We start from the raw sequence: 18,435 nt of genomic DNA on the forward strand, positions 1-18,435 counted from the left end.
CTTTGTTCAATTTAAAACTTTTAAAAAAAAAAAAAAAAAACACACACACAATAAAACAAGTACATATACATTTCTTACACTGATCCTTCTATACAAGCAAAACAAAATCACGTATGTCCTATATTGTTTTCCCTCAAGGCTGTATAAAATTTTCTGACCACAAAAAAGTAATGATAATTTTTATTAAACCCATTACTAAATGCATAGCTATTTGTGCTTAAAAAGGTTTTGTGTACTTTATTTTCTGCTTCTAAACTGCTATTTAATCCCCTAAGTAAAAGTTATTTCTACTTTGATATAATCACATAGAATTATTTGGTATTTTAATTATACTATTACTTTTCCCACATTTTATAAATATTGAGCTAATTTCTTTCCCCAAGTTTCTTATCATGTTTTCCCCATAAACAATGAAACAAAGCCGACATTAAACTAGATACCGAAAATAAATATAATTATTATCATCATTAATTCACTGACAGGGAACCTGACAAAGAGAAAAGACAAATGTTTTTCCATAATTATAAAAGTCCTACCTCTATATTTAATTTCAGGAGTATATACTTACTTTAATTAGATAGTGTTTTTAGATTGTGCAATCATCCATTATTCTGTATATCTTAACTTCAAAGAAAACACAATAAGCCAAACCCCAAATAATTACTTAAATAGTTGGCAACAGTTGTGGGCTTTCACCATTTTGCTTAGTTATTGAATGTTATGTCTAATATAGCTGCGTATGAAAGTAGCAGTGTCGAGAGAAAAAGCTAGTTTCTGGCATTGTATCAGCAGCGTGCTTTTCATAATAAAGATTCATCAGAAGCTATTCAACATTATGCATCAGGCACTCTTCTAAATCATATTTAATCTTCATAAATGACTGAGACACATATTTTGTCTTCATTTTACGGGGGGAATTGAAACTTTTAGAGGTTAAGGAACTTGTCCGAGGTCACATCCTTATTAACCATCTTAGCAGAGCCCTAAATTGATCCCAAATCAGTCTGACTCACAGCTTGTGCTCTCATCTGCTTTTATATCTTTTAGAATCTAACTCAATCAACAAGTCAGTCCCAATAATTATTGCATCATATCGAGGAAAACACTAAAAAAAAGACTTATTAGATGATTCTAAAGATTAGAACAAGAAAATTCTTAGCATATTTTTTTTTACTGTAATATTTGCAAGCATCTCTCTGAAATTCAGTGTTTGAATCAGGGCTCTATATGCATCCTTGGATCAGCAGAAGTTTTTTAAAAAGCTCTGTATGACTGGTCTCATTTATTCAGCCAAACCTCTCATTAGCTAACAATTGTTTCTGTACCTTCAAAGAGCTTATAAATTAGTGAGGAAATGGGTAAAAATCAGGCAGAAAAGTGTAAGTGCTGAGTAAGGTATAGGATCAGAGCAGGACTGATTCACTCTAGCTGAGGGAAAAGTATCTCATAGTATATAAGTGTTCATATTGTCGGAATCACCTCCAGACTGTAAGATTTTGAAGGGCAAGAAACCATCGGTTATTCATCTTTATAACTCTAAGTTAATTAGAGAATAAAATGGTATTTGACTAGGACATAAAAGTTTCATTTGGGGAAAGGTTATTTTAGGCTGAAAAATTAGATGCCCTAAAGAAAAAGTATATAAAGTCATATGGTATGTGCAGAAAATAGCAAGATGTCTGATATGACTTTGGCATTGGGAATAGAATGTAGGAGACATAAAAGGGTAACGTCTTGGTAGGCTATAATAAGGCCAGATCACAGGATTCTCTGAAGACAAGGCTAGGAATTTACTTTTGTCTTGTATACAGTGGAAAGCACTACAGTGGCTCATTTAGAGGTATGATAAAGACATGGCCTATGTTTATGAAAAATAACTCTGAAAAGAAGTTTGAAATGTTTCCTATCTCTTTGAGCTTTTGTGAAGAGTAGATGAGATAGCATGTCAAATGTTTACAAAAGTGGCTGGTACATGGAAAGTGTTCAATAACTTTAGCTATTGTTATTTATTGTTGTTGAGCATAATAAGATTTCATATGTGGGATAGCATTTAACATTTAGACATGTAGACGTGGGAAGATAGGTTTTCTAAGTGAGCAAACCTAGTACGAAAAGATACAGGTCTTCATGAAGACAGGCACAGTGCATGCTTCTGCTTTTTCCTGGTCCCATGGGGGTCCTTTATCTTTTAGGCCTGTGACATGGCCACACCTGGGCTTTACAGCAACCTTATCTGTTTACGCACGTTGTCCACTTTCCCCCATATTCATAATAGAATGTTAAAACCTCTGTCTGATAATACCAACACTTAGAACATATCTGGACTTGGTTCTTTTGACAATGGAACTTCCCTGTGTTTTCATGTATCTCATAACTTTTTGTTGAATTCTGGAGAATATGTATAAAAGAACAAAGAATGAGGTAAAGTGTATATTAACCAATAAAAAACCAGTCCAGTGACAGAGGAGGGTAACCTTAGAATTAAAGTTGACTAACTCAAAACTTGGTCAGAGGAAAGAGTTAAAATCCATCAAACAATTGTCTGTGGCTTCCTTCAGCATTTTCAAATCTCAAACAGCACTGTCCTCACATTTCCATCAAGGAAATTCTGTTGCTGTCTAGAAAAGAGAGGCGAAAACTTCAAAAAAAAAAAAGCACTATCTATCTAGTGGTTGTAGTGGAGAGGAAAATTGACCAATTACTGGGCTAATAAGAATAAATTTGGAAACACCTTCTTGGAGAGTCTCAGAAAATTTATATGCTGGGTAAAAATGGTTGAAATTTTAGCTAATAAATTTAACTAAAAATGTTGACCAACTTCAAGGTCTTTGTGAATTGGCTAATAACAAAAATTATTTTCAGTTAGCAAATATTTTTGAGTAAAATAGTTGCAACCTTTCTGCTTTTATAAAAGTTGAATACTTTCATTTTTATTTTCATTCCTCCCACACCTCATGTTCATTTGTCTGAGTCAGAACTTACTGAAACAAATCTTAGGTCTTGCATCAAAAACTAAATTATGAGTCATTTCTTATGTCAAACTTTAAAAAACATTTTAAACATTTTCATGTATATAATTTGGTATTTTTATGTACCACCCAAATTCTAAACCAAGTATGGGCATGAGGTGAGGGTCTGCCATGGAAAATGATTATAGGGGCTCTTTCTGTGAGAAATGATTATGAGTCTAACTCAAAATCTAGTTCTTGAGTACTTGTTATTTACTAGTCACTCTGCTGAGCAGGACATTTTACTAGGACAATGGGTCAGGGTTTGACTAAGCTTACCTACGTCAACCAGTGAGGAGTTTTGAGCTGGGGAGATGGATATATAATCTTCTTTGAAGACAGTATGATATAAACACTGACCTTTTATCAAAAAGATAAAGTTGTAATATGTAACTATATACCAAAGTGCATTTGTTTCTAAAAAAATAAATAATATCTGATATATATTAGTTGTTTTTATTAATAACATAATGTTCTTAAGTATTCTAATGTGAAATATTTGATACACCTCTTTAATTTCTCTTTCACAAAAATCAAAGTCTGCTCTTCTCCAGGAAACAGGGTTGTGGAGCTTATCACAGATCACTGGTTTGCCCTTTTTAGACTACTATTATAATACACTAACAGAGAATTTCTCCAATCTTCTGACTTTCTTAGTTCCTCGGTGACATTATTTTAAATGTACAATTTATGTTTACAATTTGACCTTTAGGTCAGGCTGACCTTTTTATAGGAAAACTCTCATTAGGGCCATTCATTGATTTGCAAATGTTAAAGTTTGTCAGAAAAAAAGTTTCTTGCTTTCAAAGTGTCAACGTGTCTTTAAGATAATTGTATAACTCTCCACTACCATTATCTAAATATTATTTATGTATCTCACACACACACACACACACACACACACCCTCTCTCTCTCTCTCTCTCTCTCTCTCTCTCTCTCTGTTTCATAGATTCTTAACATTTTTTTTAAACTGGAGAAGTCTTTAAAAATCAATTTTCCAAGTTCCTAATTTTCCTTAAAGTGAAACAGAAAAAACCCTAAAACGCTAAATTGATTTGATTGCAACATAGTTACTAAATTTGCAAAACTCCTGACTCTATGGTATGCAAATAATTTTTTGCTATTACTAACATCATGATAAAAAAAAGATACACTGTAATCTGATTTAACTGATAGGAAATACAAGAAAGAATGACTTTGGGTTATAGAATCGAGCAGTCTTCTAAAATGAGTAGACATAACTGTTTGGTCATCAAGGACCCACATCCCGGTTTTTAATAACTTCTGCCTTGTCTGACCCCTACCAAAAATTCAACTATACATTGCAAAGTTATAGGAGAAATTTGGCCATTTGTTCACTTGGAGGATAGAGGAAGTAAGGCTTGTAGTGCAAGCTGTATGCCTCACATCCCACTTCTCTATCTGCCCCTCAGAGCTGTGTGTGGATCCAAGGTCTTCTCAGCATTTCCTAAGCTGCAGAGTAGAAAGGAGCCTAACTTTATGTCCCCAGGGTCTTACTCCTATCATGCCCCTTTGGACCTTGGATCTATTGCTCCAAAGTAGACAGACATCGTCTCGCACTGCTACACTCTACACTCTGAATAAGGTTAAACTATATGAGCTCTCTGTCACCCAGGAGAGGCTTTGTCATGCATATTGATTAGTTAAAAGGGCATTTCTGCCATCTGGCTGGCAGATGAAATGTAAAGATCGATACTTCTGATCCTTCAGCTTTAAGGATCGGAAAAAAAGGTGATGAGGGGGAAGAAAGTAGGACTATTTACCTTATCAAGATGGTTGTAGAAATCAATGTTTGCTGCACAGAGATACCTCCCAAGCAGTGTGGCGTGAGTAGTAAATATTGTAGCGATTGGAAGTTTCCGGGCCCGAGAAAGGACCAGTCCTGTTCCGGCCTGCCATTCGTGGAATTGGGCAATAACATGTTTACCTTCTGCATGGTCTGTCACCTACATCAGAAGAGAAGCATTTAGAAAATTTGTTCGTGAAGCTTGATCTGATCGTAGCCTACAGCACAACGAAAGTTATCGTGCCTATAAATTTCAGCATGGTTTAAAGGGATCTAAATATGGAACATGCGGATTTAGCAAATATAAATGTTTTATAGGATTTGGTGGCATGTGCATAAAGCCCAGTGGTTCTCACACTTAGCATATATCAGATCACTTGGAAAGCTAGTAAAGCACTTACATCCAGGTCCCCGTCTCAGGTAATCTAATTTAATAGTTCCAGGCTAGGGGCAAGAATTTGCATTTCTCTCAAGGTTGCAGGTGATACTGCTAAGGGTGGTCCATGGAAATACTTTTTGAGAAGCACTGACTTTGGCCAAAACTTTTGTACTTTAAGTATCTGCTCTTCAAGAAGTTCCTCACAGCTATGAACTGTTATACAGATCGACAGCAGCAAAGAGGCGACAGCAGAAAAAAGGCTTGCCCAGAGGCCTTGAACCTTTTTCAGTTTTTATTTACGCTTTGTATCAATGCCTATCTGTTTCTTGAACTGCTTTATTTTAGAAAAAGTTGGTTTCTTGCTTTCTTGTTTCTTTTCTCTCTATTCCCTTTAACAGTAAGAATGATGGCAGACACACACACCACACACACACACACACACACACAGCTTGGAGGCTGGACTCAGCCTTGGGGGCAGTGGCTCAGGGAGGCAGTTCTCAGAGGAAGAGTTGGTTCCACCAAAAGATGCTAAAACAAGAGTGTATATTGGTCATTAGACAAGATCTGCCAGCATCTAACCTTTCTTCTATTCTGTCACCAACACAAAGCAACAGGACTGCCCCTTCACCTTATCCTTCACTTCAAAGCAACCCTTTGAATGGCTATTGTAATATGACTTTATCAGTAAGAAAGACTGACCAAGGGGAGAACACTCCCAACATATAGTCTGTAATCTTTCCTTAGACCACACCCCCGCTTTGCTAGAAGTGCTCTGATTTTTAGGTTAGGTATCACCATCTTGAGGTACTATAAATGTGGAGGATCTTACTGCTAGGCTTTGAGGACTTAAGAGAGTGCAGGCTTGGCTCATTTAACAAGGACTAGTTTCTAACGCTCTCATTTATTTTCACCTATGGAGTATTTCAGTTCTATGAACTCCTTAGCAACTGTTGGGATCACTTCAGCCCTTAGCAAATATTGGAAATTTCTAAAAGTCACTGCAGCTGCATAAGTGCTCATGCATAAACAAAACCAAATATTTCAAGCTATTTTTCACTCCCTCAATTCTAGAATTCATGTATATAGTGCATGGTGTATACTATTTTATTTTTTTTTGCATATATACTGAGTATTATCTATGTAGCAGGCAATAATATTGGATGTTTTATATACATATTCTGTTTAAATCTGACATGAGGTAAATATTAATAAGCATTATTATTACCCTGTTTCAAAGGCTGGTGTTTGGTTTTAAAAACGCTGAATACTCGGATTCCTTCAAATGTACTAGGATAATCCATAATGGCATTAACTTAAAATTCACTTAATCTAAAGATAATGGAGTCATTGCTGGGTAATGCTGGGCACAGATACAATTGTGCTGCTCCTCTGTTTTATAACTATACAGTAAACTGTACCTCTTTTAAGAACCAGGCAGTTAAAGATCCAAAAATCAACATATCATTGGCTTCTCGGTCGTGATAAGGGATGCCGACATGGCATGCTTCCCAGAGGTCACCCTTCCACCTGTCCAGATTCCAAGCCGAATAACCTATGTCAAAGAGCACCACGTAAGGACTCCCTTCTATCAGCCATCTTCCAAAATGTACCTGCATATAAAGAACACAGAGCCATACAATAATGTTAGATAATGCAAAGGAGGAAAATATATTTGTGCTTAGAAGATAGAGCTTTATTTAGAACTTAATTGCAGATTATGCAAACTATATAGGAAATCATAGTGACAAGACAAAGCATCTGATTTCGAGCCTGAAGATGTAATGGGCTTGCATTCATTCATCTAGAATCTCCAACTTTTTACTTTTCATTAAATTTGGTCATTTGAAAACAAAGTATTAGACAATGTACTCTGTCCTGTGATCATGAGCTCATGGTTTTAGGATTTAATATTATAGCTTATGTTTTTATGATAAAGTCATAAGATGAATTGCTCTGTATCTTTATCAACTTATAGTTGGATGTAATTTCTACTATGTAACTTATTTTTCCTTATGCATCAAGACTTATGATATTTCCTGCTAGGAAAAAAAATGTTTCTGTAGATAAATGTGTATTTTTCTTACTTCTCCTATCAAAAAAAAAAAATGTAACTTGAAATATTTCCCAATACGGTTGCTGCCAGAGACCTTAATTAAATGTACTGCCCAAGATACTTTATCATTTTAATCTAGCAACTCAGAGTCTAAACTGATTGCATTCTTTAAACTGACTGTCCATCAATTCAGCTACTGATTCAGTCACACAATTACCTCCAAGACTTGTGCCAATTTGCCTTATTGCACAAATGCTGAAATTAAACAGCACTGAATCTCCATCTATTCAGCTTCCTAAGCTTTCACTCAGGCTGCTGATTGCTGTTAGAGGAAATCACAATTGTGTATATTTGTGCTCTTAAAAAGTCCTAACTACACATCAAAGATATCCAGAAGTTCTTTTACATAGTCCTTGAATACTTTTGAAGAACTTCTTCCTTCAAATTCTCTTAACACTTGCCTCCTAACTCTCCTAAGATGACATTTAACCTCTCCTTCAGTAAGATCATCAAAAACACTGAGTGAGACCATACTGAATGTTTTCGTCAACTTATCTCTGCTTGCACTCATCCTTTATTTCCTGTTTAAGTGAAAGGGGAGAAGAATGACTGTTTCAATAGTACTTTGGATCTTGTTCCCTCTCCCATTCTCAGTGACCTCACTCTCTTCAATCATCCATTTTTTCTGAACTTTCAACTTCTCCCTATATGCTAGATATTTCTTTTTGGCATATAAATATGCTCAGGTTTCATTCATATTTAATAAAACATTAATTCTTAAAACTATGTCACCCTGAAACTACTTAATTTATCTTTCTTCTTCATAGGAAAATCTCATAGCCACAACTTCTACACTTTTTTCTCACCACTCATTCACTGCTCAACCCACTGAAATCTTATTTAACTTCCTCTTCTCCTTTGAGGCTATATTTAACAAGGTTACCTTGAATGATCTTAATATTGCTAAACTTGTTGACCCTGGTTCAATCTTTTGTTGACATAATCCCTTCTTCATACATGAAATTCTCTTTTCCCTCAACTTGACCTCACTATTTCCTAGTGACTTAGAACAATACAAATTAATTATCTTACAGGTTGGGGGTCAGTAGTCTGAGATGGGTTTTATGGATTAAAATTAATATGTTGGAAGAGTTGCGTTTCATCTGGATTCTCTAGAAGAGAACTTCTCCAGAAACATATCTATCCTATACCGTCTTCTGAGCTCCAAACCTATTATACTACTAAGATATTTTCCTATGGTTTCACAATGTGTCGCAAAAATGTGCCTATTTAAAATCAAGTTCGTCATCTTTCTCACAAACCTGCTTTTTTCTTTTCCCTAATTAGATGATGGTCTTCTCTCATGAGCTCATGTACATTGTGTTCTGTTTTCCCATAACAGTGTACTAAGACTTGTCAAGTGAAATGTCAGTCATTAGCCTTTACCTGGCAGCCATGTTTATTCATTGCATCCACTGCTTTTCTAACAGCATCATTTAAAGGTTCACACTGTTCTACCTGAGTCTTCATATTATGCTCAAAATACGGACCAATCAGAAAATAATTGTCTCCCCATTCATCTGCTGTTGTTCTGGCCTTTGTCTGAATCACAGTGTAGATGCCACCAACTGTGAAAAAGAAAAAGTTCCATTATCATTCAGGTTGGTAATTCATTTTAAAAGATAAAGGCATGGAAGTCAGTTCTCATTTTTAAATAAGTACTTAGGATCCATCAAGCACAAGGGTTTATTTAACTAGCTAAAAGAAAGTTTTCAAAGGACACTAACAAATAATCACTATTAGTTCAAGTTATGCGTATTTTAAAGCCCCTCTGGGTACATGTCAGAGAGCAGCAGGTTGACAACAGCCTAAAATCTGAAGAGACAAACAATTGGAATGAAGCAGTACTTGGCTTAAAGCTCTATCCACATTGAAGTATCAAAGTTGGGACAAAGAGCCATTGTCTTCAGTAGCAGCAGTCACCTTTCACCCCTTCTCTTAAAGTGGTCCAAGAAGGGGCTAAGTTATATCCAAGTTACAGCCAGTGCTGAAATTATGAACAAGTGTGCCAAGATAAAGAGCCACTTCCCTTCCTAGGTACCAAGCAAGATAGCTTTTGACAAGAAGAAATAGCCGATAGATTTTGAGGGGGAATGCTTGGTTCAATCCTCATGTCTAACCCAATGACACAAGTACAAATTTCCAAACGGTATTTCATTTTCTCCCTCTAACATCACTGACACCACTATTAAAACACAAAGCCAAGAAATATGTATACTCTCAGAAAATATGTATACTCTCAGAGAATATGTATAACTTTGGATTCAGCGTGTCTACATAAAAAAAATTGTCCCAGAGGGAAACAAAAAAAGTGTCAAAAGATGATAGATGATAGATAGATAGATAGATAGATAGATAGATAGATAGATAGATAGATAGATAGATGATAGCTAGCTATGAATCATTATATTGTTGAAAAATTAGAACCAACTTAAATTAAACTAGTTAACTCACTTAACCTAAGATTTTAGGTTAAGGCTCAATTAGCTTATCTGTTCAATGGGAGTAAATTAGTACTTAGCTTGGGGGAAATGGCAAATCATAGTAGCAGTACTAACGATGAAGCCTCACTGAGAATGTGGTATTTAAGTACTTAAAAAGATGAAGAAATAAGGAGGATGGATATCATGGGGAAGAATTTTTCAGGCAAAGGGAAGGATTAGAACCAAGGCCCTAAGTTGGGAACATAGTGTGCAAATGGAGAGTAATAGGCATTCATAAGGAAAGGTTTGGGTGCAACAACCAGGTAGGAAGAATAGAGAGGACTGAGGGGAAGAAGGAAATTTAGGCGAGCTATTTCTTTGTGCCGGCTCTAAACAATCATCTCATACAAGAATATAAAAAGAGTCTGAATCAATTTCTTGAGCAATATTTTGTCCATGATCTATAAACGAGGGGAGATTCAAGAAATTCTGTGTGAAATCCCAAAGCTAATAGAGATCCTGGCACCAATCTTCAACTCCATTTTCAAGAGCAATTTTATTACTTGCATATTGAGAAGAAAGCTTTGTATTTTTCACTATAGTTTTTCATAAGGTATTCAAATTAATCAGGATATTGGGTTTAATAGCTACGCATCTCTTAAATAATAAATCTGATTGATAGTCACAATCTGTGTCCAAAAGGTAGAATTGTCCTCTGCAAATTTTTCTTTAAGCTTGAGCCACTCAAAATATACTTTTTGGTAAATTGCTTTTTGAGGGATAAGACACAAATGGCAAATGTTGATGCTACTATATGATACTAACAGTATTCATTAATCTATCAAAGAGAAGAGCTAATGTAACTCTTAAAATATAAATATCAGGTTCAAGCAATTTCATAAGAGCCTACATAAACGTATTGTCCTTAAGAACTTCATTATTGAGAAAAGGCTTCTTGACTGTACCTGAGAGAAATTTAAACTGTCACTTGAGCAGAGTCTGATAATAAAGACATTATCACAGCTCAGATGGTGATGAGGATAGCATGGAACACATGGATAGGATCTACAAATCCTGCAAGCGGAGGCTTCCAGACTGATTCACTTAACCATTCAACAATGAATCCAAGTCTACATAAATTGATGCCAACATCCAATACACATAAATATTTTTCCCAAATTCCAGAAAATTTATGGACCATTGAAACTATTTATTAATGAAAAACAAACTTAGAGAAATAGTTTGCAAACAACTAAAAAGAACTTTAAAGTATGAGAGTCATATTTTAGCTACATATATGTAAGCTTCATTCAAAACCATTACCCATAAAAATACAAAATCTTCAAATAATTTCTCCTCTTCTGTAGACTTATTTCCTTCATTTTCATCTTATCAGGGGGAATATATTATCCTTCTGATGGCACACATTTCTATTCTTGAAAACTCTTTTATTTGCAACTATATCTTGTCCAGAGATCTTAGAATATCCGAGTTTATTAGATTATGCATTTCAAATTAAAATACACTTGGGTAAATGCAAACACATTTTCATTTGCTAAAGAACATAAGGGAGAAGAAAAATTTCTCATTTGAAAAAAATGGTTAGAGATGGAAATTGAAATGTAAAGATAAACATGGTTAATTAATTTGCTACTTCTTTCTCCCATTTCAGGCCTTCAATCTTAATATAGATAGTCCCCAAATAGCCCTAGAGTGTTCATAAATAATATGACTATGTTCTTTCAGTCTATCAGGAATAAAAATGTAAAATTTAAAAATAAAAGTCCATCTCATATTGTTTCAGGCTTGATTGCAAATAAATCTTTCCCCCAGACTTCTCCCTGTATAGTCTTTCTGTGAGGAGGTTCTCTTACTGCATTTCATATGCTCAAGCTCCATTTTAGCCTTCCTCTGTCCTTCTCGTATTTATATGCCAACTAATTTCCCTCGATTTTTACTCTTTTTACCACAAACTCCTCTGCTGACATGCTAATTATAGGTAAATGTGATGGCATAGACATAAGGTCATTTCTATTTTCAAATTTGAAGTATAAATCAGAGAGTCACCAACACATTTTAAATTTTGTTATTATTCTTTTACCAGTGTAGGTCGCTGAATTTGGACTTACCCTTCATTTTCAAACATGTACTTTGTATTTTATTGATCTTTATTTTTTTCTGAAACAACATGGGAGCTATCTTTAGTGTGAGGGCAAAGTATCAGACCTTTCATAAGAAAAAGAAGACCAGCTTCCATGGCATATATGTCCCTGAAGTAGCTATAACTCCAAGTTTTCCTCTAGAAAGACTGCTGATATTGTTAAAAACCAAGATTCCAAAGCAGCATGGAATGTGGGCAACAGCCAAAATAAAGCATTTTATAAATACATATAAATTGGAAGTCTCTTCTTTATTTTTTAAATGTTTAAAAGTTACAGAATTTGGAGGTTATATGATTTTAGTATGCATAGTGAATAATCTGACCCTCCTGTCTCAAGGCACGGTTGCAGAAGCAAAGGTACTCATTATACGATTAGAACATCATTCTAATGATGTCTCAGTTAGAACATCATTCTAACTGAGACAGCAGGGCTGGTAGGACAGTGTGTAAATGCTACTGGTGGCCATGGTCAAGGAGTTTGTGTGCCTGGTGCTTTGCTAAATTTGTGGTTCAAATCAAAGCAGCCATGGTGTCAAGTAGCAGGAGGCGAGACACTTAGAGCAAAACCACTTGCACACCTCACCCTGATTACAGCACAGCGGCAGCCTCCTGTATAACACAGGAGGGGCTCAGGGTAGGACAATGTGTAAATGCTACTGGTGGCCATGGTCAACGAGTTTGTGTGCCTGGTGCTTTGCTAAATTTGTGGTTCAAATGAAAGCAGCCATGGTGTCAAGTAGCAGGAGGCGAGACACTTAGAGCAAAACCACTTGCACACCTCACCCTGATTACAGCACAGCGGCAGCCTCCTGTATAACACAGGAGGGGCTCAGACATGGTAATCGGGATAAAAAGGAAGTGGAGAATAGCGCTCCTCTTGAAGCTATGCATGTACCAAGCATGGTTTTTCCATAGATTGTGTGTTTTGTGTGGTGTTGCTCGGGATGCTGTTGATGCTGCCACTGCATATCTACACCAGGAAAAGAAATCTCAACCCCTAATTATCGTGTCACCCATGATTGCAGTAAACCCGTTCCGTAACTTTTTTTCCATTTTCTGCTTTTATTTTTAAAACCGACTCGTGGAATCACTCAAAGTCAAAGCCAGGATGATCATGGATGATCCAACTTCCTCATTTTATAAATAAATTTTATGAAAGTATAATAATAATAATAAAACACCTACAATTTTATTAAATGCTAGGCACTGTTATAAGTTACCTGCAATTGGTGTTTCTTTTGGTTTTTACAACACCATTACAGGTAGATGCTATTATTATCTTTATTTTTAGATGGGCAAACTGAAGTGCAAAGAGGCTATGAGATGGATCCCACATCACACAGGTAATGATGGAGTTGAGACTCCAGTCCAGGCAGTTTGACTCCAGAGCCCACAGGGTTTAGACAGTAGACTGTAAGTAACTGTATAAACAACACATCAATGGATCCTTAAAAGTGGTGTTGGGAAGGATGGGGGGAGAAAATGAGCAATATAAACTTCATCAGTAAAAAAGATAAACTTCTTTAGGTCATGAGGAGGATGGAATGAATTATTTCTATTCTGCTCCAGAGAAAAGCCATTTGGAAAACAATACTTAAAGGAGATAACTTTTTAATTTTGGTTCTAAGCACTTCTAGGTTAACAAAAAGGAACCCAGGGGTTTAGAGAACTTTAGAGCAGCGGTTCTCATTTTAATCATTGAGGCCTTTGGAAATCTGGCTTAAGGCTAAAACAAATTGTTTTTAGTTGATTTTAAAAGAGAAGTGTTTATTTAGTGACTAAATTTCAGAAGTGTTCACATGTATTAAATTAGCATTCATGATTTGTGACAGTATTCATTAAGCTCTTTTTAATGATCCTAAATATCCTCAACATGATAATTGGTCCAAAGTCTATGATAATTTGGGCAAGTCTGTGCAGAAGCAATGATTGTAGGAAGAATTTTTTCCCAAACCCCAAACTAGATGGACCCCTGCACCACCCACACGCACACGCTATGTATAGTCTTAGAGTATCTTGTTCTCTTATTCTCACTCATCACATTTGACTATAATTGCATGTTCAATATCTATCTTCCTGTAACTCTGTAAGTGTTGGATGATTTGGAATCAATTCTGCATTGTTAAACTCTATGTTCCTTGTCTCCCAGTGCCTACCACCTAACAGACACTTGATACATTTTTATTGAATAATAAGTAGATAATAATAATAAAAGAATGAAAGCAATAAATTTCAAGTGTAATATGAACAAGTAGAGAAGATTATTTTAAGGTCTGAGAATTCGCATCCAATAATTTAACTCTGACTCTTATTTGTTATATTTAACACAATTTCGTTGGCAAAATTCTGGAAGTGAGGGAGTTTTGTCCTCTCTAAGAAATCTTTCGTTTTCTTGGATATAAATACATTTCTTGTTTGTCACACCACTGTAAGATGGTCGAAGGATATTGCATTCATTTCATTCTCGAAGAAATTGATATTCAGATAATTTGAGATGTTTTTACAAAGTCTCAGAAATCTATGATCTTTGATTGCAAGTCTCGTGTTCTTTTCTCCATAGGCCATTTTCTTAGGCATAGTTGTTTTAATTTTTATTTTTGTATGGTAATAAAAAAGATAAATGGACTCAAAGGAGACCTAAGTGCTAATCCCAATTCTGCCATTTACTTGATCATTTAATGTATGTAGGCACCATTGCATCTATGAAATGGAGGAGCTGGATTCACGATCTCTAAGATGCCTCATATCAATGCTATGAACTGCAGGAAAGTAAAAAGTTCAAAGTCAAAAGAAACTATGGTGTCAATGTATTGTCAAGGATAAATATAATTGTCCATTTATATAAATATCTCTAAAAAATCAGATTACATTGTATACCAGAATAGACTCAAAATGGATTAAAGACTTAACTGTAAAACCTGAAACCATAAAAGTTTTAGCAGAAAACACAGAGAGTACACTCTCTGGTACTGTTAACAGTAATTTCATTTCAGATATATCTCCTTGGGCAAGAGAAACAAAAGGAAAAAATAAACAAATGGGACTACATCAAACTAAAAAGGTTTTGCACAGCAAAGGAAACCATCAATAAAACAAAAAGACAACCTACTGAATGGGAGAAGATGTTCGCTTATGATACATTGGATGAGAGGTTAATATCCAAAATATATAAAGAACTCATACAACTCAACAACAAAAATACAAACAATCCAATTAAAAAAAATGGGCAGAAGACCTGAATAGATATTTCAAATTAAAACCACAAGGAGATATTACCTCACACCTGTCAGAATGGCTATCATCAAGAAATCAAAGAACAACAGGTGCTGGTGAAGATGTGGAGAAAAGAGAACCCTCATACACTGTTGGGGGGATTGCAAATTGGTACAGGCACTATAGAGAACAACCTGGAAGTTCCTCAAAAAATTAAAAATGAGTCTACCTTTTGAAATTGCCTTCCAGATATTTATCCAAAGAAAACCAAAACAATAATTCATAAAGTTCTCTGAACTCCTGTGTTCATGGCAGCACTATTCACAATAGCCAAGATATGGAAGCAACTTAAATGCCCATCAATAGACAACTGGATAAAGAAGTTAAGGTTCATATATACAATGGAATATTATTCAGCCATAAAAAATGAAATCCTATCATTTGCAACAACATGGATGGACCTAGAGGTTATTATGCTGAGTGAAATAAGTCAGACGGAGAAAGATAAATACCATACGATTTCACTTATATACTGAATCTAAGGAATAAAAAGAACAAACTAATAATTGAAAACAGACCCACACACAGAGAACAAATGGATGATGGCCAGTGGGGAGGCGGGGAGGGGGCTGGGAGAAAGCAGTAAAGAATTAAAGAAGTACAAATTAGTAGTTGATAGAGGGTCACAGGGATGGGAAGTATGGCATAGGGAATGCAGACAGCAGTAATGTAATGACTACGTGTAGAGCTAGAGGAAAGATAGAGTAATCAGGGGGATCGTTTCATTAACCATATAAATGTCTAACCAATGTATTGTATACCCAAAACTAATTAAAAAATACAAAAAAAATCAGACTGCAATAAATATTAAAATAAATATATATTGGAGATGCTATCAATTTGGGTAAATCATACTGTGGGTCCCCTTCTGACAAGAAAAGCCCTTTCCTCTTGCATGGGAAATGAAAGAAAATAAGTATCAAAGACAGCACAGAGGTCGAAAGTAAATTTTTTCCTTCCTTCATTCAAAAGAAAAAACTTCTTTGAACATTTTCTGCCAGTTACCATTCTAAGCCTTGACATCAGCACACAGGTCATCAGGATATAAAATCCATGGATAAATTTTCATCAGTGTGTGCCCAGCACCAGGAGACAGTGCCCCCTTAATGTTTGTTAAATGAAGAGAAAAGAAGGAAGAAGGGGCTCTGCTCAGGTGCTGGAACTCACACATATGCCATCTGAACTGTTTCCTGGTGCTAGAGTTCTCTAAATTTTTTCCACCAATAAACTATATATCCTTGAGTTCCTCCCTGCTCTGTAGAGAAAATCTTTATTTCAAGGCGTAGTCTGGGGTTTATGCGTAATAGAGATGGCTCTGTTGCCAGGAACTTTGGGCATATTTAAAAACTTTCAGATTGGAAAAAGAACATTAGAATAGCTATTTGTGAAATACTCATTTCTCTATAATAAGTTTTTTGTCCTTTGCTTTCTCCTCACTAAATTGCAAAGAAAAAGACTGCTTTGTTCTCTTACATTTGTTCTCTGCATTTCTGTACAGGCAGAATTGATTTTTAATTTTTATATTATGATTTTATGAATTTTAGGAATGCATACACATGAGAACTTTGAACATTTAGTATAGGTGAAAATATAAACAAATACCAAATATAATTACTTTTGAAGTCATGTGAGTTCTGATAAGCCAAAAGGAAGAAGTAATGTATCATATTCATGTTATTATTTCAGAGCCTGTAAATTCTACAAGCTACCATTGCCTTTTACCTATCAATCACTTGGCCTGGTCCTTCATGACCCTGAAGAATTCAACCTTCAAAACTTACTTTTTCATACTAATATTCCTTCAATTGTCTTGATACTTTTAAACTAGAGAATATAGATCCATAAGGAATTTTTTATAGTTTTACAGCTACCTTTATTACTAAAGTTATTTAGGTTGCAGTATTCCACTTTGCCTTCGCCATCCAGCACAAATGAGATTTTACCTTATTAGAAAATAATTTTAATTTTGTTAATTTGATTTCCTTTCTTATTTCGTAATTACTATACATATATATTACTGAAGGGAAATTTACTTTTATTCTTCTTAATAAGAGCTCAATATTATGCATTCCTGAGCTGCTTCTAAGTTAAAGCTTTATTTCCAAGCTAATATTTAATTATTAGAAACATCATTAATTATTCTATATAATTGCTAACAGTAAATGGAGTTAAAATTTCTAATTGGTCTTGATCAGGTATAGTTCTTCCAAAAATAAAGAACAAAATTGTACTGTTTGCTGGAAAAAATCATAAAACCAAAAAAATAAATATTAACTTTGTGTTTCTCTTTTGTCATGACATTTCAAATTTTAATTTAAATGTACATTCCCTGGCAAAGACTATTATTTTCAACTTTCTCTGCCTGTTGAAATATACCAGGTTAAATGTATCCTGAATTTATATTTAGTTTGAATACTTTTCTTACTCACTGGCAATTCATTCTAATTCATCCTCCTAATCTACATCTTCAGCAATCTAGCAAATAGCCATCTTCAGGCCCAAGTACAAACCTTTATTGGTCACTTCCCAAGCGACTTCAAAGAGCAGTAAATCCTCCACTGGAAGTTCTTCAACTTCCCACTGAGGAAGCCCACTGAGGGATGCCACAGATAGAGATCGGCCTCGGAGCATTCTTCTTCCAGTCCCCTGAAATTTTCTGAACTCTTCTTTCAGTTAACTAATCCCAGGAGCGGTGTGCTTTAGGGGTGCGAAGGTTCAAATCTGGAAGATCTCAGGCTTCAGTAGCTTCTCATAAGACTAAACCAGCAAAATGGAATGTCATGGGCTTCTGGAGAGTTCCTGGTTGAAGGAGGAATTCTCAACTCCTCTTTACCAGCCTTTCTGGGCAGGTCCACTGAGAACAATATCTCCAATAATAATCTACCCAAGAACTCACAGCAATCACAAGTAAAATCCTCGGGCCTGGGCTTTAGGCAAGTACCCTCTCAGATAGTGGCATCCTCATAGGCTGATCATGATACAAGTCCAGACCTTTAGCCCTTGTCCTTTTGAACAAATTCCTAGACTAACACAGTCATCAATGCTTATTTCATCACTTCCAAAGTGATCCAAGACTAGCAATTGCCCTTATAAAGTTTGCAGGCCATTTTAGATCACATGTAGAATTGACTGGGACGTGTTTCCATGCTTTCAGTCCCTTTAGATTGTATTAAACTTTCTTTTGATTCTCATTTCTAGAGCATTAAAAAAATACTTCTAGTTGTTTTGTTCTACATCTGCAGATTGAATTTTGTAGGTAAGCATAAATCT

At 35.3% G+C, this 18,435-nt stretch overlaps 1 protein-coding gene across 2 annotated transcripts in view; it reads right to left on the bottom strand.

The window, feature by feature from the left end:
- Window positions 1–18,032, bottom strand: part of GYS2 (glycogen synthase 2) — a 42,783-nt gene extending 24,751 nt beyond the window's left edge. Inside the window, exons 1-4 of one of the 2 annotated variants that reach the window (XM_006912674.2) lie at window positions 17,676–18,032; window positions 8,695–8,876; window positions 6,614–6,805; window positions 4,794–4,976 (exon numbers count right to left, since the gene is read on the bottom strand). In XM_006912674.2, coding sequence (XP_006912736.1) covers window positions 4,794–4,976; window positions 6,614–6,805; window positions 8,695–8,876; window positions 17,676–17,796 — 678 coding nt within the window. In that variant the 5' untranslated portion in view covers window positions 17,797–18,032. The remainder of the gene's footprint in view (window positions 1–4,793; window positions 4,977–6,613; window positions 6,806–8,694; window positions 8,877–17,675) is intronic. The other variant, XM_015589989.2, reaches the window with a different exon arrangement.
- Window positions 18,033–18,435: the final 403 nt, after the last annotated feature.

The sequence above is a fragment of the Pteropus alecto genome, unplaced genomic scaffold (assembly GCF_000325575.1).
Source record: "Pteropus alecto unplaced genomic scaffold, ASM32557v1 scaffold103, whole genome shotgun sequence".
Classification (NCBI taxonomy): Eukaryota; Metazoa; Chordata; class Mammalia; order Chiroptera; family Pteropodidae; genus Pteropus; species Pteropus alecto.